We start from the raw sequence: 25,470 nt of genomic DNA on the forward strand, positions 1-25,470 counted from the left end.
TGTTTAAAAATTTCAGTGAGGATTTTATTTAGGCCTTTTCTGACTCTTACTTCTACCTTCTCTCTCTTCACCTTTCTTGACCTGTTGAAGTAGAATAACAAAAAGATGGTAAGTGAGGTTACACACATGCTCTCTGTTTGTTTTCCACTTTTGCTTGATGGGACAGTAGTTGTTGTTTTGTGTCCCTGTAGTATTGGGGAGGGGGGTAATTCCATATTTTAATTTTAAGTACTTTGATTTTTAACCTTTTTCATTGCTTCAATTTGGTAGCAACTAATTAAGTCCTGTACTTTCCTGATTGCATACAATGGACCATACCAGAACTAATTACTAACATAGTTTTGAATTATTTTGTGTTTCTTGTAGACGAATGTTATAATTAAAATGGAATGTGGTGTGCATAATATTAGAAACCAAGTAGCTTTATTTAGAATACGTATGATCCAGAGAATTGTGGTGAAGTTGTTACATTTGGATAAATCTATTTTATTGATCAATGTTAAATTAAACATTGCCTATCATAGTCTATATGTATTTGCATCCAGTTGGGTAGTAAATGTGTAATAAGCTGAGTAAAACTTTGATATGCCAATGACTATAGATAGTAAAAAGGGAGGAAAAGAGATTCATTTGTTTCTTATACCATTTTCATTGATGAGCAGATTTTTACAACATTATCTGAGGATAAGTAAGAAAAATGTGAAAGTCTTACAAGACTTTTCCATAAACAACACACCTTCCCCCTAAATAAATACCATTGTGTGAACCAGAATTTGAACTAGAAGCTGGGCACATCCCAGACAATTTGCTCTCTTTATATTTTTCTGTGACAGTCCTTAAGTGCTTCAATAGTAGGTGTTTTCAGGTTTGTGTGTTTTTTATATTATTTGTAAGCAGTTTTGACAAAGATCAAGCATTTTTTTAGTGATTTGTATTTTAACTAGTAACAGTATCTTTGTGGAGTGTTCTTTTGGATAAATGAAAACATTTAAATGTGGAAATTCCTATATTTATACTAAATAAAAATCATGATTATTCTTAAAATCTCAAGGAAATTAAGTGTATACTTGTAGAGAACAGTGTAGGCTTTATTAACAAACTTTTTTTATGGAATTTCCTTCTTAGGGATTTAATTTGGGTTTTAAAATGTGTTCACTCAGTTTTCCAATTTGAGGTGACATGGTTCAGAATAATTCTTGGCAAATAAAGCTACACTGCCTGCTTTTCATAAAAGATAAATGCCTTTGAAAGAGCATCTCATATAGTTACTGTGATTTCTCATTCTTTCAAGTAACAGGTGGTAGTTGAGGCTTTAAATCCAGGGGTAGGGTGTGTGGTAAAAAAAAATCTAAGGTTCTGAGGTATAAGGCAAGTCACATAAAGCTCTTGGCATTTGTAGTTTTTGGAAGTTGAAACATTCTAGGGAAGAATATATATTCTATGGTTCTTTTAATTAATATTTTAGATACAGATAAATTTTTGGATTAGGTGCTGAGCTACTTGAGAATATTTGTACTAATTTCATAGGTTAATACCTGTTTTCCATTTTAACTGTTCTTCCTTTTTGTTCAGAGGGATTATAAAATATTCAATGCTAGATGTTTCTTTAAATTAATCCTTTATATATGTATGCTTTAGAAGTAGATGGATGAGACTTTTATTTTGAATTGGTACTGGGTCAGACATATGTAAAACCGTATTCTTGCATGGAAATAGAAGTAAATATTCTGATGAAATCAGATCAGACTTATTCTAAATTTGATGAGCTATAGTTATGAATGTGTATTGATTATATAAGCCATCTAATTAATTTATTAACTTTGTACAACACATAGAATGATACATTCTAGAGGAAAGTAACAAAATTGTGTATTATATTTGTTAATTGTTAAAAAGTTAAAAAGTAATGTAAGTGACCATTTGTTAATGGTTAAAAGTAATATATGTTCTTGTAGGTGTAGATTCCCCCCAACATTTGATTAAATGTTTAGAATGTATAGCAAAGTTGAATGAATTCTACAGTGAAACCCATATACCCATCACCTAGATTCTAACACTAATATTTACTCCCCTGACATACCACGTATTTATTTATTCATCCCTCCATTAGTCTATCTCATTTTTTGATGTATTTCAAAGTATCAATGTACTTCTCCTAAAGTAATTCAAAATATGCATGTCATTGATTAGAATTCACAGATGCAGATTTTTAATTTTCCATTTTCCTATCAGATTATTTTAAACAGTTAATATTTAAGAAATTCAAGTATTTATGTTATGGTAAATTAACTTTATAAGAAATTAGTTGCGACAGAGACGTTTTTGTAACGTTTCTAGCATCTGCTTTAACTTTGTTTTTCCTTTTTGTTGTTGCTTTCAGTGGATTTTTCCAGAATTCTTTTTTTGAGCCCTCACCCTGGTTTACCTCTGATCTTTTTTTAAATTGTTACTTTTAAAAGTTTTAAACTCACATATATTTAAACCTTATTTTAAGACATTTTATGTTAATTTTAACATTTCATTTCCCCATGTTTTAAACTTACGGTGTTGTAGCAACAGTAGCTATTTCTGATAGCTTTTTTAAGTTGAATTAATCAGTATATGTAGAAATCAGGATTATTGAGTAGCTTGAATAGCTGATTTTTAAAATACGCTTAAATTCTATGACATCATTAGCCTTATTATACATACAAAATTTGACTTTTCAAATGTGGGTCATCTTAAGTATGCTCTCCTTGGAGACAAGACTTGTGAGTACTCTGCTTCTTGTGTGCTAGCATAGTTTTCCAGTATTATACTTAAGGTTGGAAATGTTGCTCATAAGCTAATTTTTAAACATTGTTTCCCTATGTCTTAATTTTTGGTATGTCTACAAATTTCCATTCATCTTGGTGAGACATATATAGAAACTTAATTTCAGTTCTAACTGAGGCATGTGCAGGTGGAAGTTTGTGAAATTTGCAAGTAATGTGGTGCATATCTGCATTATTACAATATAATAAAGAGTCATTTAATTTTTAACTTTTTTCATTATGCTTTGTTGTACATTAAAACGTATCATTTACACTTACCATTTCAATATTTAGTACAAAGAACTGTACTGCATGCATTGAGCATTTTTCTACAAGTTTTTTTTCCCTGATGTGCTATTTCACATATCACAGGCCTTATTTTTTGAACATTTGAGCAAAAGAAACAGATGAAACCTCATACAAAACCCTCCAAAATATGAAAATGTGGGGTTTATTTGTGCTAATGCTCTTCTTTTGGAAGCATATGTATTGAAGGTAAGGTCCATTTATTGATTTAAACCACATTGTACATAAAAATTTATTATTCATGATTAAACTCTCCAAGGCATTGTTCTTGAAAGAAAAGATTTTTTAAACTTGTGGAATGAAGAACTTTATCTGAAAGTGCCAGAAAAATTAAAATTAAATTACTCCCAAGTTTTCCAAAATATCATGGGAATGTAATTTTCTGAAGATATTTTATGCAAAAATTTGGCCTAAAGCCTTGATATTATAATTTTCTAGGATCTTATGGTCGGTGATGAGGCAAGTGAATTACGCTCAATGTTAGAAGTTAACTACCCTATGGAAAATGGCATAGTACGAAATTGGGATGATATGAAACACCTGTGGGATTATACATTTGGACCAGAGAAACTTAACATAGATACCAGAAATTGTAAAATCTTACTCACAGAACCTCCCATGAACCCCACCAAAAACAGAGAGAAGATTGTAGAGGTAAGTTTTCAAGTGGGATGTGTATATATGTCTTTCTGTGATGTGACGTTACAGCAGATGTTCTTTTACCATTGCTATTAAGAATAAAGGAAATGAAAATAATTGTTTCCCCCCCAGATCCTATTTATTAAGAACCTAACTAGTCATTATTTCTAAGTGGGATATATTAGTAAACAAAATCAAGTCCTGTTGCCATGGAACTTGTTCTGGCAGGTGACACCCACCCCACCTCCACTGCCCACAAAGTAAATTAACTGAATGGTTCCTTAGAAGATAATAGATGCTAAAGAGAGGGAAAGAGCAGGTTAAGAGGAGTGGGGAGGGGGTAACATTTTTCACAGGGTGTGAGAGTAGGCATCAAGAGAAGGTGATGTTTAAACAGAAAGTAAGAGAATCAGCCAGAATATGTTGGAGGAGAGCATTCCAGACAAGGGAAGTAGCTAGCCGGTGTGAAGGTCTTAAAATGGGAACAAGCCTGGTATATTAGAGAGTCAACAAAGAGGCTAGTATGGGGGAGCAGTAGGAGATGAGGTTAGGGAAATAATAGGGCCAGATCATCTAGGGCTTCACAGGTCCTTAAAGAGAATTATTCTTTTACTCTGAGTGAGATGAGGTGCTGTCACGCAGAAGGGACATGCTCCAGTTTAGGTGTCTGTGGCTGCTGTGTTGTGAGTAGACCATAAGGAGGCAAGGGTGGAAGAGAAACACGTTTGAAAACTTGCAGTTACCTAGGCAGAAGATAATGATGGTTAGGATTCAGGGTAATAGCAGCAAAAGTAAAGAGAAGTGGCCAGACTGTGAATCTATTTTTAAAGTGCCAAAGCATTTTCTGGTGCATTAAATATGGGTAATAGAGGAGGGGAGAACCAGGGATGACTCAAAAGGTTTTGGGATGGGCACCCAGAGGATAACATTACCATCAACTGAGATGGGAAAAGACTCAGATAAGTAGGATTTGAGGGCAATGGATCAGGAGTTAAGTTTGGACATGGTAGGTCCTCATTAGACATCCAGTCAAAAATGTCAGAGAGAGGTATCCCCCACTTTTCGAAAGTTCATGTTATGCCACTTTACTTTGACCAGAGACCTACATTAGTACCTGTTTTCACTAACTGAAAGAACTCCGAAGAGGATTTTCACTTAATGAAAAAGGGGAAAAGGAAAAATTGCATTCAGCAGTTTTTCTACAGTGAGCTGTTAGAGGCAGCACACACCCAGAGCAGAGAGAGTGGCGGCACCAAACTCTGACCCTGGAACAACACTCAGCATCGCGCCATCAAGGTGCCATAGCTTTGAACTGTGTGTATGAGCACCTGTGCTTTATCTTGTTTCATTTTGTGCATCCATTAGCAAGATGTGTCCTAGGTTATCAGAAAAGCCCAAGATAGGTTATTTTCGGGGTTTGGGAGCTCTCAATTTTCCATATAAACTAATGGTAATTGCTTCTTTGATTTACATTTCAGCTTTACTTAAGGTTTCATAGGAATATTCTACCTTCAGGTAGTGGGGAAACCTGTAAAAGATCAAGTTCAGAAGAAAAGTCTGAGGCTAGAGAAAGAAACTTGGGAGTCGTTCACCAGGGAAGTGGGAACAGACAGTAGTGGGAAGGCTAAGGACCAGAGAGGAGGGAGTTAGCGAGAGGAGATTGAAGGGCCCTGGGGGAAGCAAGTATAGAGAGCAAGAAGTCTGCATTCTTCCGAGTTTAGAGAAGTAACTTTTCAAGGTTGTCTTTCATTATATTTTGTTTTATATGAGGTAGGAACTGTATGACTTTGTCTTGTTCTATTTGAGGTAAAAGCTTATAATAATGGTTTCTGTCTTAGTAGCTTTGCAGACACTGCTCTACATCTATTTAGCTGTTGGTGGAAATTTTAGAAGGATTATACAAGAGATTATTGCTGGACAGTATTTTTAAATTCTGGATTAAAGCTTAAGTTTTATATTAAATGTTTTAAAAATTTAAGATCCTGGTTTTAGTTACAAAATCCATGTCATTCCTTATGGCTTATATCTTACTACTACTTTTTCCCCTCCTGACCACCCCAGAACTGTGAAAGATGGCCGTTATTATATTAGTTCATATTTTAGTTGCAACTTATTATTTCTAAGTGATTTATAACTACTAATACTTTTTGTGATGGATAAGTAGTCATTTGTAATTGGTATTTATTTTTAGTAGGACATTGTAAAATCAGCTTAGAGGTACTTTTGCATTAAATCAAAAGGTTCCTCCTGCACATGTTAACCACCTTAGGAAAGCAACACAACATCAGAATGAAAATCAAGTTTCCTTTCGGATGAAAAGTTAGAAAGATGACATTATACTTGGATGTATCTTCCACTAGCTAGCTATTTGACTAGGACATGTTTGTGGTTTTTGTTTGTTTTTTTATCTGCGAGACTGATAAGAATTGGTCTCACTGTGCTATAAAGTCTCATTTTCTTTTAATATTCTTTTTTACTTGTGAGTGCAAATTTGGCTGTGACTGGTAATGCCCTACTTTAATCTTATCCAGTAAGTTCATTTAGTACTACAAATATTTTCTAATTATCTTACAAATAAAAACAAGTTCTAGTGGACTTTGATGATGACAAACACAAATACAGCTTAACTCTTCCATTTTCTCCTGGCTGGAGAGGGGATATGGTATAAAATACAGGTTGGAATATCTGGTTTCTTAATTGAGTACTGGCTAGATTAGAATATCTGGTTAGAATATCTAGTTGCTTAATTGATGAATATGTATTTCAGAGTAATAACATTTAAATCCTATGTAATTCTCATTGTGATCATTTATAAAATTTCTAGGTCACTAGATCTACCCAGTGGTAGTCAGCCCTGCCAGGCAAGCAGTGCTCCCTGTAGATGAGAGAAAAAGTCCTACAGGATGTTCCAGCCCACCTGGATTATAGAGAATGAGCATCGTTGTGACCAGAGAGGGCACAAGGAGACTCCTCCCTTTAGTGTAGCTCAGCTGAGAGCGGCACCACAGCCAGGGCTCAAGCCGGGAGGGTGGGTGGAACAGCTAGGCAGTTTCTGTATCTGCCAGCATTCAGGAATTACTGCATATATTTTTGGCTTCCTGCCCTGCCATTTTACTACTTTTTTTTCTTTTTTTTTTTAACCAGTTGGGGGTAGAACTCTACTCTTGGCCCAGGTTAGGACAAAGGGATGGGAAGGTCAGCAGTTGAGCAGTTTCTGTAGTTTGTCCTTGAATTAAAAGATATTTTCATTAAGGGACATCATTAAGAAAGGCTTGTTCAAATGCGAAAATCTTTCTTCCACTCTAATTAGCTATTAACCAAAATATTCAAAAATCTTGGCTTTGTAGCACTTAGGAAATACTTGAGGACTCCGTGTACATCCAAAAATCTGTTCGCCACATTGGAGCTCTGTGACAGCTGAGGAGAATGGAGGACTCTTTTAGGTCCCTTTTGATTCTGTTTTGGCAACTAATCTACTCTGTAACCATCAAGAAAGCATAAAATATATACGTATTATATAACTTCTAAATACCAGCATTTCTTTCTCTCCTTTTGCATTTTCAGGTAATGTTTGAAACTTACCAGTTTTCTGGTGTGTATGTAGCTATCCAGGCAGTTCTGACTTTGTATGCTCAAGGTAGGTGAAACTTAACTTTTAGAATAATCAACTCAGGGCATTTTATATCAGAGGAATTTGGTTTGTCAGTAAGTTGTAAATCCCAGAAAAGCACAATATTTATATATTTATTTAAATTTTTTCAAATATTTACTCAAATATTTTCATAATTTCTAAAATTAGTCAAATAAAATACCACATATATTTTTATTTTCTTCATTAAGCAATGAAGGACTTACGGCAAAGAGAACTCAAATTTTCAAAAATTTTTTTATTTTTTTTATTAACATATAGTGTATTATTAGCCCCAGGGTTTCAGGTCTGTGAATCGCCAGGTTTACACACTTCACAGCACTCACCATAGCACATACCTTCCCCAGTGTCTGTAACCCAACCACCCTCTCCCTACCCACACCCGCCGCCCCCCCAACCCTCAGTTTGTTTTGTGAGATTAAGAGTCTCTAATGATTTGTCTCCCTCCCAATCCCACCTTGTCTCATTTATTTCTTTCCTAACCCTCTACATTGCCTCTCAACTTCCAATATCAGGGAGATCATATGATAATTGTCTGTAAAAGTAGGAGGTTCCCTCTTTTAGAACTTTTTTTTTTTAATTCTTTTTTTAAAAGATGTCATTTATTTATCTGTCAGAGAGAGAGCGGGAGAATGAGCAAGGGGAGCAGCAGGCAGAGGGAGAAGCAGGCTCCCCACTGAGCAAGGAGCCCGATGTGGGACTCAATCCCAGGACCCTGAGATCATGACCTGAGCCACCCAGGCATCCTAAACTTTTTTAAAGTAAAAAAAAAAAAAAAATTTTTTTTTTTGTAAGAGAACCGAGGAAGCAAGTTCCCTGCTGAGCAGAGAGCCCGATGCGAGGCTTGATCCCAGGACCTTGGAATTATGACCTGAGCTGAAGGCAGAGGCTTTAACCCACTGAGCCACCCAGGTGCCCCAAAGTAAAAATTTTTTATGCAGTGAAGAATGAGCTGGAATTCGTCCTTAGAATTGTCAGAGTTGGGGTGCCTGGGTGGCTCTGTCAGTTAAGCATCTGTCTTTGACTAATGTGATCCCAGGGTCATGGGATTGAGTTCGGCATTGGGCTACCTGCTCAGTAGGAAGCCTGGTTCTCCCTCTCCCTCTGCCACTCCCCCTACTTGTGCTGTCTCTCCTGCTCACTCTCTCTCTCTCTCAAATAAATAAAACCTTAAAAAAAAAAAAAAAAGAATTGTCAGAGTTTAAAAAAAATACAGAGATCCAAAAAAGGTTAGTATAAAATCACACTTGTTATATACATAGTAGAGGAGAAGGTCGACATTTGGAAATGTCTTCCTAACTTTTATGTTTTCTTGGTGCTGCCATTAGTAACTGCATCCCTTTTTGTTGCGAATAAAAATTGGTCATGTGGGGAGAGCTCTTTATATTCTGATAGTCTTATTAAGAGAATTTATGGGGCTGTCAAATAGGTGCCACACAGCCCGTTAGGCACTTGAAATGTGAAGATACCCTCAAAGAATTTAGAGTCTAATAGGGAAAAAGATACAGAAACAGATAATTTTGACTCAGCATGACAAAGGTTTCTTTTTTTTTTTTTTTTTTTTTTTTTTTAAAGATTTTATTTATTTATTTGACAGAGAGAAATCACAAGTAGACGGAGAGGCAGGCAGAGAGAGAGAGGGAAGCAGGCTCCCTGCCAAGCAGAGAGCCCGATGCGGGACTTGATCCCAGGACCCTGAGATCATGACCCGAGCCGAAGGCAGCGGCTTAACCCACTGAGCCACCCAGGCGCCCCATGACAAAGGTTTCTAAAGGAGGTGACACCTGAGCTAAATCTTCAGCCTTAGTCATTAGCTGTGTACTTAGAAGACTCACTGTGGTGACCCATTTAATTCTAAGCATGGATTAGTAAAAAACACCTTGTAGAAATACTTCTTGGCTCATTAAACTGTCTTCAGTACAACATATAGATACTTAGAAAATACTTGGGGGAATTAAATTTTCAAAAAAGTTTTGTTCATTCATCAAGTGGAATGTACCTTGTGCTGTGTTTAGTGCAAAGGACATGGCAGTGAGTAAGGTCTTCTTGACCTTAACGTGATTATATTCCAGCTATGAATAATTTTCCTTTGAAGAAGGAATTTAAAATCACTTGTTACTTTATAAGGAGTGTTTACCGGGACGCCTGGGTGGCTCAGTTGGTTGGACGACTGCCTTCGGCTCAGGTCATGATCCCGGAGTCCCGGGATCGAGTCCCGCATCGGGCTCCCAGCTGCATGGGGAGTCTGCTTCTCCCTCTGACCTTCTCCTCGCTCATGCTCTCTCTCACTGTCTCTCTCTCAAATAAATAAATAAAATCTTTAAAAAAAAAAAAAAAAATAAGGAGTGTTTACCTGCACTGTGGTAATTTTACTTCATTTTTAGAAAAATGAATTCCAGAAATTATTTTAGAAAATACTTTGGAGGGGCGCCTGGGTGGCTCAGTGGGTTAAAGCCTCTGCCTTCGGCTCAGGTCATGGTCCCAGGGTCCTGGGATCGAGCCCCACATCGGGCTCTCTGCTCAGCAGGGAGCCTGCTTCCTCTTCTCTCCCTGCCTGCCTCTCTGCCTACTTGTGATCTCTGTCTGTCAAATAAATAAATAAATAAAGAAAAAGAAAATACTTTGGGAAAAAAATAGATAACTAAAAATTGGGGGAATCTAAGCTTTGAAACTGGTGATAATAGTGTCATTTGGGTGGTGAGGATGGACAGTGTTAATAAAGTGAATTTTTGTTTAAATTGTATTTGAATAAAACTGACCATAACAGATTTTTCTAGCAGTATTCATGCATTTATTTCCATCCAATGAGAAGATACTGTCTTTTAATTCCTGGTATTTAGTCATTTTTTGTATAACTATTGAAGCCTTAATTGTGAGAAATGATAGTCCAGTAATGATCAAAAGAACTCTGACCCGCAGTAAAATTCTCCTTCTAAACAAGGTGGCTAGTGCTACCAGTTATCCCAAGGTAGGAAGAAGCATTTGGAGCCATGGAAGGCTTGTGAGTAAGAGAAGTGACATGGTGGTTTAGAAAGCTATTGAAGGGAATTGATTGGAATTAGGGAATCTGGAGGTAAGAGTTGTCAGGAAAGGTGTAAATGAAGAGGTATGAACTCAGTTGAACCTCAGAGAATCCATAGGAATTGAAGTGGAAGAGCGTATACTCAAGTGACAAAATGGTGTGGCACTGAAAATGGGTCAGATGTGTACTTCGAAAGGCTATTCTGTAACCTGGTGGGAGTGGGAGAAAATAGGCTGCAGTTGGATGGGAAGGTCTGTTTGGAAAATAAAATGTAAATCCTACTTTAGTTGATATTACTGGGAGTGTTTTTGAATTAATGATGTGGATTCCTCTTTTTTTTTGCAATGAAATGTTTTTCTTGTTGAAAGGAATGCAGCATTAAAAGGCAGTAGATGTGGGGCGTTTGGGTGGCTCAGTGGGTTAAAGCCTCTGTCTTCAGCTCAGGTCATGATTCCCAGGGTCCTGGGATCAAGCCCCGCATCGGGCTCTCTGCTCAGCAGAGAGCCTGCTTCCTCCTCTCTCTCTCTGTCTGCCTCTCTGCCTACTTGTAATTTCTGTCTGTCAAATAAATAAAATCTTTTTTAAAAAATTGTTAGACTAGTAACTATTAGAAAATTTGAGTTAGAAAAAGTTTCATCTTTTCTTTTTCCCCTAAATTAACCCTAGTGCAGAAGGTAACTTTTGCATTCATTTGTAGTTTAAATAGTATGTATGGGAAACAAGGCAGCTTCTTTGCTGTTCTTTTATTAAAAGGTTTAGCTGACATTGTCTTTCTGGTTTCTGGTGAATAATTAAAGTGATCCTTTGGCTTGCCAAGGTTAATTGTTCTCAAATTTCCAGCTATCTAGTATCAATAGGAATTTTTCCAGGACACAGTTTTGAATATATTATTTGACAAAAATAATAAGCACATTATTTCAGCAGGTTCACTATCAACTTGTATTTATCTCTCAAAATGGTTTTCCTAAAAGTTACAATGATGCTTTAGAAAATTCCACTTCAGGGAAATTCAGGGATCAAGATTAAATTGGAAAGAAAAATAAAGAATTGTACTGAGCTTTAAGAACATGTTGTGTTTTTCAGTTCTGGGTCTCAGAGTCTGTTTCTTCCTATCTCTTGGAATAGCACACAGATTAAAAGGTCTCACAAGAGGCATGTGTGAGAATACTCACTTTAGTGTCTAGATGTTAGAAGTAAACTGCAAAATAAATAATAAAGAAATGCTGTCTTCTAGACCATTCTGGTTGGTGAAGTTTCTAGTTTGGCTTCTGTACTAATTTTTGAAATTTGCTGGTTCTGATTTTTCTGATTTGGCTTTTTATTTAAAACCTCATGGTTCTCACACAGGTTTATTGACTGGAGTAGTGGTGGACTCTGGAGATGGTGTAACTCACATTTGTCCAGTGTATGAAGGCTTTTCTCTCCCTCACCTTACCAGGAGACTGGATATTGCTGGAAGGGATATTACCAGATATCTTATCAAGGTAAGCAAAAGAAGACATCATAGAAATTAGCTTTTGTAGTTTATATTTACTAACTTAACATATTTGAAATAATCCTCTCAGGATCATAGCAGATCTTCTGCACCACTGGGGGAATGACCCATTTACCCCATTCATTATTCATGTAAAAATCCATGTAGAATTTACACACATGCTGTCTGGTGTGGTAATGAGAATAGAATACATCATTACATAATTATGTTTGCTAATCCTGAAGACTTGGTAGTGAAATAGAAGAGACCGTAAAACTTTTTGAACAATAGAGGCAGCCTTTTCTGCCATGAAACCTTTTTTTGAGGGGAGCCTGGGTGGCTCAGTCAATTACGTGTCTGCCTTGGGCTTAGGTCATGATCTGAGGGTCCTGGGATCAAGTCCCTTAAGCAGGAAATCTGCTTCTCCCTCCCCTCCAATCCCTTACTCATGCTCTCTCTCTCTTTCAAATAAATAAAAAAACTTAATGGGCCCAGTTGTACCAGACTTCAATATTTAGTAGTTTTCATGGAATATATCCAGTGTTTAGTGTTCACTATATATTAATGTTTACTTCTAACTATAATTAGTTACAATTTTTGTTAAAACATTGCTGGAGAAAGTATATAAGGCTGTTATTTAGAGGTATGTGTATATTTTTAATATTGAAAAACAAAGTTTAGACTAGTGAGTTTATTCTCTCCAGGTCAGTGGCTCTCAACCAGGGGTAATGCTGCCCCCACCCCACCCCCGGGACATTTTGCAACACCTGGAGACATTTTTCATTGTTCCAGCTGTGCAGGAATGCTACTAAACATCCTACAGATGTTTAGTGGGGGCAGTCCCCACAACAAAGAATTATTAAGGTCCACAATATCATTGGTGCTACTGTTGAGAAACTATTCTAGGGTGATGTTTGTGCAGTAAAATAGGTTGTATAAGTCTTTATCTTCACATGGGGTTCCATTTGTCTCATTTAGAGTAATAATGAGATTAAACTAATGAGAACTATAATACTCTTGTTCCAGGCCAAAATTCTGTCTGAGGAATATCTGAGGGTTTTAAAGTTTTTGTATGAAAAGTCCAATTTGGGGTGTTTTTTTTCTGTTAACTTGAATTATCTTTATTTGAAATTTTTTCTGTTAATTTGAATTCTAATCATTTATTTCATTGACATATACTCTTGCCCGTCTACTATATGTCAGACATAATGCTAGAAGTAGGGATAAAACTTTTTAAGACCTAGGGATATTTCATGAATATGGCATTGATTGAGCAAATGGCAGATTATAGGAGTCCAGTACTAAAATAATATTCATCGAAATATTTATTTTGATTATTTATCAAAACTATCTAAACATTAGCACTCAAAACAGTCATTTTTTAAAACTAGCTTGGTTTTTTAAGCTTACTTTACCCATTTATTACTCATAAACTGTTAAATCTTTCACTCTCTGCGAAGGTGAAATATAAGTCCTTTCATGGAAAATACTATTCCCATTTCTGAAATATTCAGTAAGACCTAAGGATCCACTGTCCATTGCATTTATTACTGACTTGAACTGTTTAGTGAGCAATGAAAGCTTGCCAGGATTTAACTCATTCAGATTAATTGTGAATTTGCTACTGTTTTTTTGTACCAGCTGCTGCTTTTGCGAGGATATGCCTTCAACCATTCTGCTGACTTTGAAACAGTTCGCATGATTAAGGAAAAATTGTGTTATGTGGGGTATAATATTGAGCAAGAGCAGAAGCTGGCCTTAGAAACCACAGTATTAGTTGAATCTTACACAGTAAGTATTTTCGATATTTAATACGTATGTGGTTTTAAAATGGAGCACCATGATTATTGATAATGTGCTTAAGTAGGTTTTCTTAGAATCAGTATTTTTATTTTGAGTTGTTAGAGTATGTATGTGTGTGACTTTTAATGTCTTTCTACAATAAGATTCTTTGATTTGATTATTTTAGGGCACCATATAATGTGAAATAAGGCAAATCATAAATAGCTTTTCTACCTTAGGATGTAATTAGATAAGAGATGTTATTTTGAGATTCTGAGATCTAAAATAGCACTTTTCAACATGTGTTTTGCAGAGTGTTATTTCCCTGAGATGTTATTAAGTAATTTCACAAAAATTAAAGTGGAGTTTACATTGTCCAATAAGTTTGGGATTCAGTTTCACTTAATGAAGAGCTTCTCAGAACCTTTGATGTGCTTAGTATGTGTATGTCTGTGAGAATGTGGTAAACTGCCTGTTTCTCAACCTTATTAGACTACAGGATTCTAGCATTTCATAAGACTCCTGTTCTAGGAAGAGTACTTTGGGAAGTGCTCATCCTATAGCTTTCCTATAATAATTCAGTAGGTGGCAGTCTTTTCCTGACTTCGTATTTTCTTAATGAACTGTTGAAAACAAATGTTAACTTGAAAGTAAGATTGAGAACCCAGTTATAGGTTACACCAGGAGAGTAGATTCTACCTGATTTTTTAATGTATTGTTAAGTCTATTATATTCATCTGGGTAGAAAATACTTCCATATCTCATCTTTGATCTAGTTATTACTAAAATGAAATCAAGTAATGGGCAATAAAAACAAGTATTCTTAAACCGTTTGATTCATGCAAGCTCTGCATATCACAAATATGTATGAAATAGACATTTTAAAAATTATTGTTAATTTTTATAAATTATATTGTTTTATTTTTTAAGCAATACTGATCCAAATAATTTATAAGCAACTTATTAATCTCCAGATCTGCCCTGGAGATTCTTTTCTGAAGCTTTTTTGATAGTTCCTTTAGATTTATAATTTTTCATATACCTGACTTGTAAGAAAATGGCGTGAGACAAAAAGATGAGAGAAATAGAAATGTAAAACATGTTTTATTTAATTTTTCCCCTCCTTTCTCAAAGAATTTGAGGTGGGTTACAAAAATATACACAGGTGACTTTTGGGGCGCTCACTCCCTATGCAATGTATAACTTTTGACTCCCTCAAAAATTAACTACTAATAACCTACTGTCATTGCCTTGCCAATAACATAAACAGTCAACTAACAGGTATTTTGTATGTTAAATGTATTATATACCATGTTCTTACAATAAAGTAAGATAGGAAGAAAAGAAAATGTTACTAAGAAAATAATAAGGACAAGAAGATACATTTACAGTACTTTACTGTATTTGTCGGGAAAAATGTCCTTGGACCTGTGCAGTTTAAACCCATATTGTTACAGGGTCAGCTGCACAATAAATAAAAAACAGTAGACTAATGAAACTGATGAGCAAGTGAAGAGGGATAAGGAGAGACAAGTAAAGGATAGGATAAGATTTGGTGCAAAAAAATGAGAATCCTACAGTCATAATAGGTAGGGGTAGGGTCTAGAGGTTGGTAGCTCCTAGGCCAGGTGGCCCCATGCTGACCAGCAGCCAGAGTATGGAAAGAAACCACACCCTCGGAGAGGCTGAAGTATGAGCTACAGAGGTTTTGCCAATAACCGTGTACTGTATATAAAATTTTTCCAGATATTTTGGGTGATTTCATGTGGTTTCTAAACTCACCTGATGGGTTTTTTGTTTTTTTAAGAGTATTTGTTTGAATCAGTATCCTTGGGGGTTATTTGTTTGTTTTTTGAGTGGTTTTTTTTTTTTTAATTTGATACAATTTATTAAAAGAGTTTGTGGAGGTTTTGAAAAATATGATTACTTTTGCTTGTATCTGTAAACATGGAGTAAATTTTTTAAGGAAAAAAAAAAAACCTTGGCTTTGTGGTACTTTGTCATACTGCAAAGTCATTTTTAGAGTCCAAATACAATTACGGTAGTCGTATTATTATAAATATACTGTGAGACATGTCACTGTAAGACTAATTCTGGTGTCTCCTATGGAAGTGGGTCAGATGCCAGCATACACCAGCATGCTTATAATTTAGGTCAATCCAATGAGTTGTGAGGTGGTTTTAAGAGAGGGAGGGGCACCTGGGGGGCTCAGTTGGCTAAACATCTGCCTTCAGCTCAGGTCGTGATCTCGGGGTCCTAGATCAATCCCTAGCCCATCTCCCGGCTCAGAGGGCAGTCTGTTTCTCCGTCTACCCCTGCGCCCACCCCCCCACCAGCTCATGTGCACACTTTCTCTCTCTTTCTCTCTTTAAAAAAAATGGGAGTTTTTTGGTGTTTGCCTACTTGGCTTAGTCAGTCGAGCATCCAACTCTTAATCTTGGGGTCATGAGTTCAGACCCCACATTAAAAAATAAATTAATAAAAATAAATAAATAATAAAATATATTAATGAATAAATGGGAGTTTTTACTTATCATTTCTCATTTAATTAAATATAAACATAACGTGTGACTGTCTGCATACACAGGGTCATGTTGTAATGATATCTGACCAGTTGTTTAAATCTTAATTTGCTCTGTGGGCGCCTGAGTAGCTCAGTAGGCTAAGCATCCGAATCTTGATTTCAGCTCAGGTCGTGCTCTCATGGCCGTGAGATTGAGCAGCAGACCAAGCCTTATGTTGGGCTGCACACTGGGCATAGAGCCTGGTCAAGATTCTCTCCCTTTCCCTGTTCCACTCCCCCTGTATGCATGGGCTTTCTCTCTTAAAAAAAATCCTGGGGCACCTGGGTGGCTCAGTCATTAAGCATCTGCCTTTGGCTCAGGTCGTGATCCCAGGGTCCTCGGATCAAGCCCCACATTGGGCTCTCCGCTCAGCAGGAAGCCTGCTTCTCCCTCTCCCATTCCCCTTTCTTGTGTTCCCTCTCTCGCTGTGTCTCTCTCTGTGGAATAAATAAATAAAATCCTTTAAGTAAGAAATCTTATTTGCTTAAGTTGAAATTATATTTATCCATTATTTAAAATTTAATAGGATCTAGAGGGGAGCCTAGCTGGCTCAGTTGGTAGAGCATGTGACTTGGTCTTGTGAGTTCAAGCCCCACTTTGGGTGTAGAGATTACTTAAAATCTTAAAAAAAAAAATTTAATAGGGTCTAGTAAGTAGGATACAGTAGAACTGCTTAATAAAAAGTAATCTTGAGGCACCTGAGTAGCTCATTCAATAAGTATCTCCCTTTGGTTCTGGTCATCATCTCCTGGGATCAAGCCCCACATTGGGCCCCCGGCTTGTGTTCCTGCTCTTGGAGTCTCTCTCTGTGTCAAATAAATAAATAAAACCTTTAAAAATATATATTACAGTAATCTATCAGTGTTTCTTAAACTTTTCTAATCATAAAACATTTTTTGGATTACATGATTTGACAGAAGTTTTACACATGATATAAACTGTTTTGATGGCAAAACAGTAAAGTTGCACAGTGCAATTATTTGGTAAAAGAAATTATTTAAAATTTTTAACTGAATGTGTCTATGCTACATAGTAAAAATATCCATAAAATAAACCACAAATGTGTTAAAACAGAGAAACAGCATTGACACCAGCCAGTAATCCAAATGCAGTGGTTTATTAATTCTTCTCTTTTTTTTTTTCCCCCTAAGATTTTGTATATTTATTTGACAGAAAGAGACAGCAGGAGAGGGAACACAAGCAGGGGCAATGGGAGAGGGAGAGAAGCAGGCTCCCTGCTGAGCAGGGAGCCCAGTGCAGGGCTCTGTCCCAGGACCCTGGGATCATGACTTGAGCAGAAGGCGGACACTTAATGACTGAGCCACCCAGGCACCCCTTAATGCTTCTTTTTTATGCTTAGCTGCACACAGCAGTGGAACATGACACACTCATGCATTCATCACTTTTTTCAAGAAATTCCTGATGTTATGGCATGTTCTGCATTTAAAAAACAAAACAGCATGATAATAAAAACTGTCTAAATGTATTTTATTTCGTTTGTTTTTTTCTTTTTCAAAAATTCATTTTAGGAGAAACATATTGCTGATAATGATTTTGGTTATTGAACAGATGTGTTTAAAGTACTAGTGTTCTAAAGAACACTGGGAAATTTTTAAATAAATATGTTTTGCTGACTAATACCTGGTTATTCTTGGTTTCTAGCTCCCAGATGGCCGCATTATCAAAGTTGGGGGAGAGAGATTTGAAGCACCAGAAGCTTTATTTCAGCCTCACCTGATCAATGTTGAGGGAGTAGGTGTTGCCGAATTGCTTTTTAACACAATCCAGGCAGCTGACATTGATACCAGGTACATCATAAGTGCTGGTTTCAAAGTTATTTATCAATAGATAGAGTATGTATAGTTAAAGTGACTAAGTTGCCTATTACTTCACTCATGGTTTTGAACAGATAAGGGAAAAGAATTTTTTGAGGGTGACATTTGATGTTGGATATATATCACTGTGTCTCAGAAACCACCTTAAACTTTTTTTTAAATAATTCAGAACTTAAGGAAAATTTCCCAAGAATAATACAGAGAAGTCATGTATACTCTACTCAGTTTCTCATTCTACTAATTTTAACATTCAGCATGTTTATTCTATCATTCTCCCTCTCTTTTTTCTTGAGCCTTTTGAGAGTATGTTGAACATGAAAGTCCTCTTTACTCCTTGATATTTGCTTTGTATTTCCTGAGAACAGAGTTATTCTCTAACTAGCTGCAGTGCTGTTTCTGAGCTCAGGAGAGTGATTACTGATCTGCTGTTATCTGCCACCCGTTTTTCAGTTTCGCCTACTGTCCCAGTGATGTCCTTTATACAGTTTTTCCTTTCCCCAGGAGATTATCAAGTCTAAGCTCACACAGTGTATGTAGTTGTCATGTCTTAGCTTTTATCTGTTAAAATTCTTCAGGCTTTCATGACAGCAACATCTTTTTAGAATACAAGCCAATTATTTTAGAGAATTTTTCTCAACTTGAGTTTGAGTGTTTTTTCATGATTAGATCCAGCTTATGCATTTGGGGCTGGAATACTACTGAAGTGATGTGTCCTTCTCAGGGTGTCCCATCCAGAGATGAGTTCTGTTTGTTCCTTGTTGGTGATGTTAGGATTAAGCTCTTGGTGAAGTTTCCTGTTCAGTTTTTGTATTTTTCCTTTCTTAGTTTGTAAGTAATTTGTGGGAAAGTACCTTGGGACTGTATCGATCTCCTATTCCTCATTAAACCCTGCCCCCTGGGACACCTGGGTGGCTCAGTTGGTTAAGCAGCTGCCTTCGGCTCAGGTCATGATCTCAGGGTCCTGGGATCAAGTCCCACATCGGGCTCCTTGCTCAGCAGGGAGCCTGCTTCTCTCTCTACCTCTGCCTGCCTCTCTATCTGCCTGTGCTCACTCTCTCTGTCAAATAAATAAATAAACCCTGCCCCCTCACCCCTTTTAGTATTGTTGATGATTCTTGCCTAAATCCATTTTTATTGTGCTCTCAAAAAGGTGATTTTCTAATTCTGTCATTCTTTCTATATTTATTAATTGGCATTCCAGCATAAGGAAGCGCATTGCCTCGTTTTGCTTGTTATCAGTGTGAACTCGTGATTTTGTCCAGTGATTCTTTTTTTTTTTTTTTAAGATTTTTTATTTATTAATTTGACAGAGAGAAATCACAAGTAGACAGAGAGGCAGGCAGAGAGAGAGGGAAGCAGGCTCCCTGGTGAGCAGAGAGCCCGATGTGGGACTCGATCCCAGGACCCTGAGATCATGACCTGAGCTGAAGGCAGTGGCTTAACCCATTGAGCCACCCAGGCGCCCTGTCCAGTGATTCTAATCTGTTACTGTCTTTATTTATTTTGATGCTCAAATTGTTCCTGATTTGGCCAGGGAGAGCCCCTTCAAACACACCTGTGTATCCTTTGACATGCTCTTATCTCTTTGAGCACATTCTGTTTTGTAGCACAGGATAGTCCTGCCTTAGCTTTAATTTTTTAGGTAAAACATTACCATCTAGTCAGAACTATATAAAAAGCATATTTTGGGGGCGCCTGGGTGGCTCAGTGGGTTGAGCCGCTGCCTTCGGCTCGGGTCATGATCTCAGGGTCCTGGGATCGAGTCCCGCATTGGGTTCTCTGCTCCGCGGGGAGCCTGCTTCCTCCTCTCTCTCTCTCTGCCTGCCTCTCTGCCTACTTGTGATCTCTCTGTGTCAAATGAATAAATAAAATCTTTAAAAAAAAAAAAAGCATATTTTGAAGTATTACTCTCCCAGCCCCTTGTTCTCTACCCTAGTCTTCCTCCCTCTTACAGGTAAATGATCTCATTAGCTTGGCTTTATCCTTTCTGTGTTTCTTATTTGTTCTTATACAAAACGTAGCTTAGTATAAATGCTTTTTTGCACTTCACTTAATATATCCTAAACAATCCCGACCATTCCTAGAGATTGTCCTTTTTTCCTCAGTGTATACATAACATTTGGTGAATCTGGGTTATGTAGGTAGATGCCAGTATTTTTGTAGACAAATAATGCTGCAGTTAATAACCTTTTGTACAGTATATTTTTGTACTGTTGGGCATATATAATTTGAAAACATTTCTAAAGGGAATTGTTGGGTCTGAGGGTAAGTAAATGCATATAGTTTTGTTACTGCTCAGTTCCCCTGTCTGGATGTTAGGACCCTTCTTCTTCCCACTAGTAATAGATGAGGGCACCTGTGTGTCCCCACAGCTTGGTCATAGTTTGGCAACTTTTTTTTTTTTTTTTTTTTTAACTTGATAGATCACAAGTAGGTAGAGAAAGCAGGCAGAGAGAGAGGGAGAAGCAGGCTCCCTGCTGAGCAGAGAGCCCAATGCGGGGCTCGATCCCAAGACTCTGGGATCATGACCTGAGCCGAAGGCAGCGGCTTAACCCACTGAGCCACCCAGGCGCCCTGGCAACTTTTTAACTTTTATGCCAGTCTGATGAGTGAGATGATATTTCAGTGTAGTTTCAATTTGTATTTTACTTAAGAGAGAAGTTAAACATATTTTTCTATGTTTAGGGCTGTTTCTGTCTTTTTCTGGTGAATTATCTGTTCATGGCTTTTGCTTCTGTAGAATTTTTGTAATTTTCCCCCTCAGTTTGTTAAAAGCTCTTTTTATATTATAGCTCCGTGATATTTATTGCAGGTACTTTTTCTGATTTTCCATTTGTCTCTTGTGTTTTTTTGGCTATCCAAAAATTTTTATTTACTTATTAAATAAGTTGATAACCTTTTATTGCATCTAGAGTTTGAGTCATAGTTGAACAGCCCTCCTGTACATCCAGGTTATGGAGGAATTCACTCAGAAGCATTTTGTAAAAAGCAAATGTTTGCTTACTTGTGTGTTTAACCCTGAGTTAAATAACCATCAAACTAATTTTTGTGGGATGGCGGAGGAGCAGGGTAATAATGAAAAGTAATAAAAATAGCAAGCCAACTGCTTATAACAAGCTATAAACTTAATGTGAGATGATCAAAAATCTAAACCTCTCTTAGTGGGGATTAGGTAGATGCTTTTGTCCCTCGACTTAATGATCATTAATAGTAAAATTGGACTCAAAATATATACCTATTGGTGGTGATTGAAGTGTTGGCATTCCCAAAGAAACTGGAGTCCAGTTCAGGACCTTACAACAGAGCTAGCATTGGGAAGTAGCACAGCTCAGCTCCGTGTGTTCTGCATGTTGAAGGTGTACCTGTAAATGCTCGTGGGAGCGGACCATGTGGAGCCATAGCTCAACTGCATGTGCTACACTTGTGTGCGGAGCTCTGCAAGTGGGTGTAAAAGCCGCACGCTTCTGTAAGCTCCCTGGGGTCATGATAGGCTGAGCCGTTGGAAGCCAGGATGGATGAGGCCAGAATAGCTGTGGCTCAGCTCCTGAACTTCACTAGAAGAGTTCCTCAGACCCTCACTTAGTTATGTTACTCTTATTATGGAGGCAGCTATTTTATTTATTTATTTATTTATTTATTTATTTATTTTTAAAGATTTTATTTATTTATTTGACAGAAATCACAAGTAGACGGAGAGGCAGGCAGAGAGAGAGGGAAGCAGGCTCCCTGGTGAGCAGAGAGCCCGATGTGGGACTCGATCCCAGGACCCTGAGATCATGACCTGAGCTGAAGGCAGCGGCTCAACCCACTGAGCCACCCAGGTGCCCTGGATGCAGTTATTTTAGATTTGACTATCTGGTATCATAACCGGTAGCATATTTAAAGAAAGAGAAGGCTGCTCTAACAAGGAAACTCGCCAGTCTCACCTAACATAACAGCACCTAGTTCCAAGGCAAAGGAACAAAAGGGAAAAAGAACAAAAGGCAAATGGAAAAATTGGGAAACAACTGAAATCATAGTAGAAAATGGTTAGTTATGGTAAACTTCGAGAAGCACTGTGATGACATACATAGTCCAAATCATGGAAGTTTGTGATGTTAACTCTGGTCCTTGTTAAATGCCCAGTTGCAGGGGTGCCTGAGTGGTTCAGTCAGTTGGGCATCTGATTCTTCTGATTTCAGCTCAGGTTATGATTTCAGGGTCATGAGATCGAGCCCCACATCAGGCCCTGAGGTCAGTGCAGAGTCTGCTTGTCCCTCTCCTTCTTCCCCCATGCCCAGCTTGCTCTCTCTCTCAATAGAAAAATAAAAATCTTTTTTTTTTTAAAGTCTCAATTATATTTGCAGGACAATGTGTCATGTGCTTTAGAAGCATTATCATTAAAATTATAATAAGTATTTTACATGTAGAGAGGGTTTGTTATCTAATAACAGCATTAATAACAAACGTTTGTTATCTAATAACAGCATTAATAACAAACCTTGCGATCCATGTTGAATTTTATTTAATTCTCCCAGCAATCGCTTGAAACTGACAGATATAAAAGGAATGCTGAAAGACTGTTTTTCTCATCTGAAACCCCAAATGATACCTTTTGTGTCTTTCTAGATCTGAATTCTATAAGCACATTGTGCTTTCTGGAGGGTCTACTATGTACCCTGGGCTGCCATCACGGTTGGAACGAGAACTTAAACAGCTTTACTTAGAACGAGTTTTAAAGGGAGATGTGGAAAAACTTTCTGTAAGTATCAGTCAATAATCCAGCTGTTAACATACTTTTTAAAACCCTATAAAGTAGCTTGTGAATCTTGACAACCACCAGAGGGAGCAAGAAGTCTTCCTAAACAAATTTTTAATGAAGTCACATGCAGCCTTGAAGAGATAGAAGTAAATGGTTCAAGGTAAGCTCTGTTTCAGAATGGTTGTACTGCCTGGTCACCTCTGTGGTCAGTGGCTGGAGGCAGTGAGGTCCCAGGCCACATGTTCTGGTTCCTCTGTAACAGACAACCTGGAGCCTAGGTGCTTCTAAGGGCACAGGAAGAACCTGCCATATAGTATTCCTTCCCCCAGCCCTTTTCTGTGGGGATATGTTCAAAGGCTCCCAGTGGGTGCCTAAACCGCAGATAATACTGATTCCCCCCATACAAGAGCACTTATGATGAAGTTTAATTCATAGATTAGGCCCCAGAAGAGATTAACAACAACAACAGCAACTGTAAAATAGGACAGTTACAACAATACACTGGAAAAAAGTTATATGAGTGTGGTCTCTGTTAAAATATCCTATTGTACTATACTCACTCTTGTGGTGATGTGAGGATAAAATGCCTTCGTGACGAGATAAGGTGACAGGAGTCACGCAGGCCTCGTGATGCAGTGCTATGTTGGCTGGGCCATCTTCTGCTGCCAGACCATGGGTAACTGAAACCACAGATAAGGGGCGACTGCTGTGTTATGGAGAGAGAAATGCCTCTTGGGGTTTGGGGGTTCTTTTTAGCTAACTTTTCGGATATGTAACCAGCCTTCATTGCTACTCTTGGACTGTCTCAAATTTCTGATTCTGGATTATTTTTCTGGCTATTTCTTGTATACGTCTTACTTCCCTAAAAAGATTGTAAAACATAATGTAGCAAATATTTTGCATCCCCATCAGCTGTCCTTGCTCTTGAAACAGACTTTAATTGGTAGTTGTCAATGTATAGAATAGAAAGTAATTTACAAACTAGAAGGTAATAGGTGATGGTAATTCGGCATTGTTTTTTTTTTTCTACCAACACTGGAGTGTGCAAAGTACACTATATATACTATGCACTCAGCCAGGGTCATTTAATTCCAGGTTAATCTCTGAGCTTTGTCCCAACAACCTTGATCAGCTGTTGTAGATAATGAGATTACATATTACAGAGGACTATATATATCAGAGATACTAATGTCACATTTTCATCTGTCACTAAATTGTGAAAATGGAGTGTGGACTCACATATATTAAATAAATTAAAAGACTCAAAAGGAACCATATTGTCTAAGTATTTTGCTTATTTGATTTTTTTTTTTGTCATACATATAATTTAAAATTAATCTCAGGTGATTATTTCCTTACTCAGCAAATATTTCTTGACCTCCTTCTGGATGCCAAACACTTGTCTAGCTGCTGGAACAAACAAAACAGTAGTAAATAAAAACCAGGTCCCCACTTTTATTCTGTGAATGTGTCAGTAGTAATAAGCACTATGAAGAAAAGGAAGGTAAGGTGAGGGGCTAGAAAGTGGTAGTGACTGGGAAGGTGGCACGCTCCTTCATGTAGTGTGGTCCCGGAAAGACTCTGATCTCCTCAGAGATCTTCTGAGCAGAGACCTGGATAGAGTGAGCCTGTGAGCCATGTAACCATCTGTGGGAAGAATCTTCGAGGCAGGAATGGCAAGTACAAAAGCCCTGGGTTGAGGCGTCTGGGTGGCTCTATTGGTTAAATGTCTGCTTTCGGTTCAGGTCATGATCCCGGGGTCTTGGGATTGAGGCCTGTTTTAGGCTCCTCACTCAGTGGGGAGTCTGCTTTTCCCTCTCCTTCTGCCTGCTTCTCCCTCTGCTTATGTGCTTGTTTGCTTTCTCTCTACCTGTCAAAAAAATAAATAAAATTTTACTCCTTCCCACCTCCCCCCCACACCAAATAAAAGCCCTGGGTTGTCAGGAATGTGCAGGTATGGCTGGGGCAGAGTGAGTAAAGGGGAGGCCTGCTTGGTGAGGTCAGAAAGGTGGTTGGATGCAGGTCTCATCAGCCATGGTGAAGGGTTTAGCTTTACTCCTAGTGAAACTGAAAGCCTTGGGAGGGTTTTGAGCAGAGAAGTGGTAGGATCTGACTTGTTTTTAAGGGATCACTAAGTCTGGTGTGGGGAAGGGAGGAAGAAAGAAGGCTGTAGAAGGATGAGGTGGCGGGCTGGGAGGGAGGGAGGTGGTGGTGGAAGTTCATGAGATGGAGGAGGTATGAAATTGTGTTCTTGAAGAGTAGAAGAGAGAAGACACGTGCTGTGGGCTTGCCAGGCTGTGCTAAGGAGCTCAAACGAAGGAAGTGATGCAGTTCAGCCAAGACAGGCAGTTTCTCACCTGTCATGTTCAGTTGCTTGGGGGCAGCTACAGAGTAGAGAGGTGGTCCCCCGAGTCCGTGCTGTGCCTCATGAAGTGAGAGGGAGAGAAGGATGAAGTCACAGAGGAGACCAGGAAGTGGTGGGGAGAGCACACACACGCACAGGAAGAGCGGGCATGAGGGGAAATAAATTGGGACTCCTATAGGTGACTTGGCAAAGAGGAGTGGTGGCTGGAATGGTCTGACAGAATCAGTTTCAAGGGACGTGGCTCAGTTGGCTAAGCGACTGCCTTTGACTCAGGTCATGATCCCAGGGTCTTGGGATCGAG

At 37.9% G+C, this 25,470-nt stretch overlaps 1 protein-coding gene across 1 annotated transcript in view; it reads left to right on the forward strand.

Moving 5' to 3' along the window:
- Positions 1 to 25,470, forward strand: part of ACTR2 (actin related protein 2) — a 39,957-nt gene that overhangs the window by 10,528 nt on the left and 3,959 nt on the right. The window contains exons 3-8 of the mRNA XM_059187837.1: positions 3,537 to 3,752; positions 7,302 to 7,374; positions 11,756 to 11,892; positions 13,524 to 13,673; positions 17,891 to 18,036; positions 22,672 to 22,804. Coding sequence (XP_059043820.1) covers positions 3,537 to 3,752; positions 7,302 to 7,374; positions 11,756 to 11,892; positions 13,524 to 13,673; positions 17,891 to 18,036; positions 22,672 to 22,804 — 855 coding nt within the window. The remainder of the gene's footprint in view (positions 1 to 3,536; positions 3,753 to 7,301; positions 7,375 to 11,755; positions 11,893 to 13,523; positions 13,674 to 17,890; positions 18,037 to 22,671; positions 22,805 to 25,470) is intronic.

This window comes from Mustela lutreola, chromosome 9, assembly GCF_030435805.1.
Source record: "Mustela lutreola isolate mMusLut2 chromosome 9, mMusLut2.pri, whole genome shotgun sequence".
In the NCBI taxonomy this organism is placed as follows: domain Eukaryota; kingdom Metazoa; phylum Chordata; class Mammalia; order Carnivora; family Mustelidae; genus Mustela; species Mustela lutreola.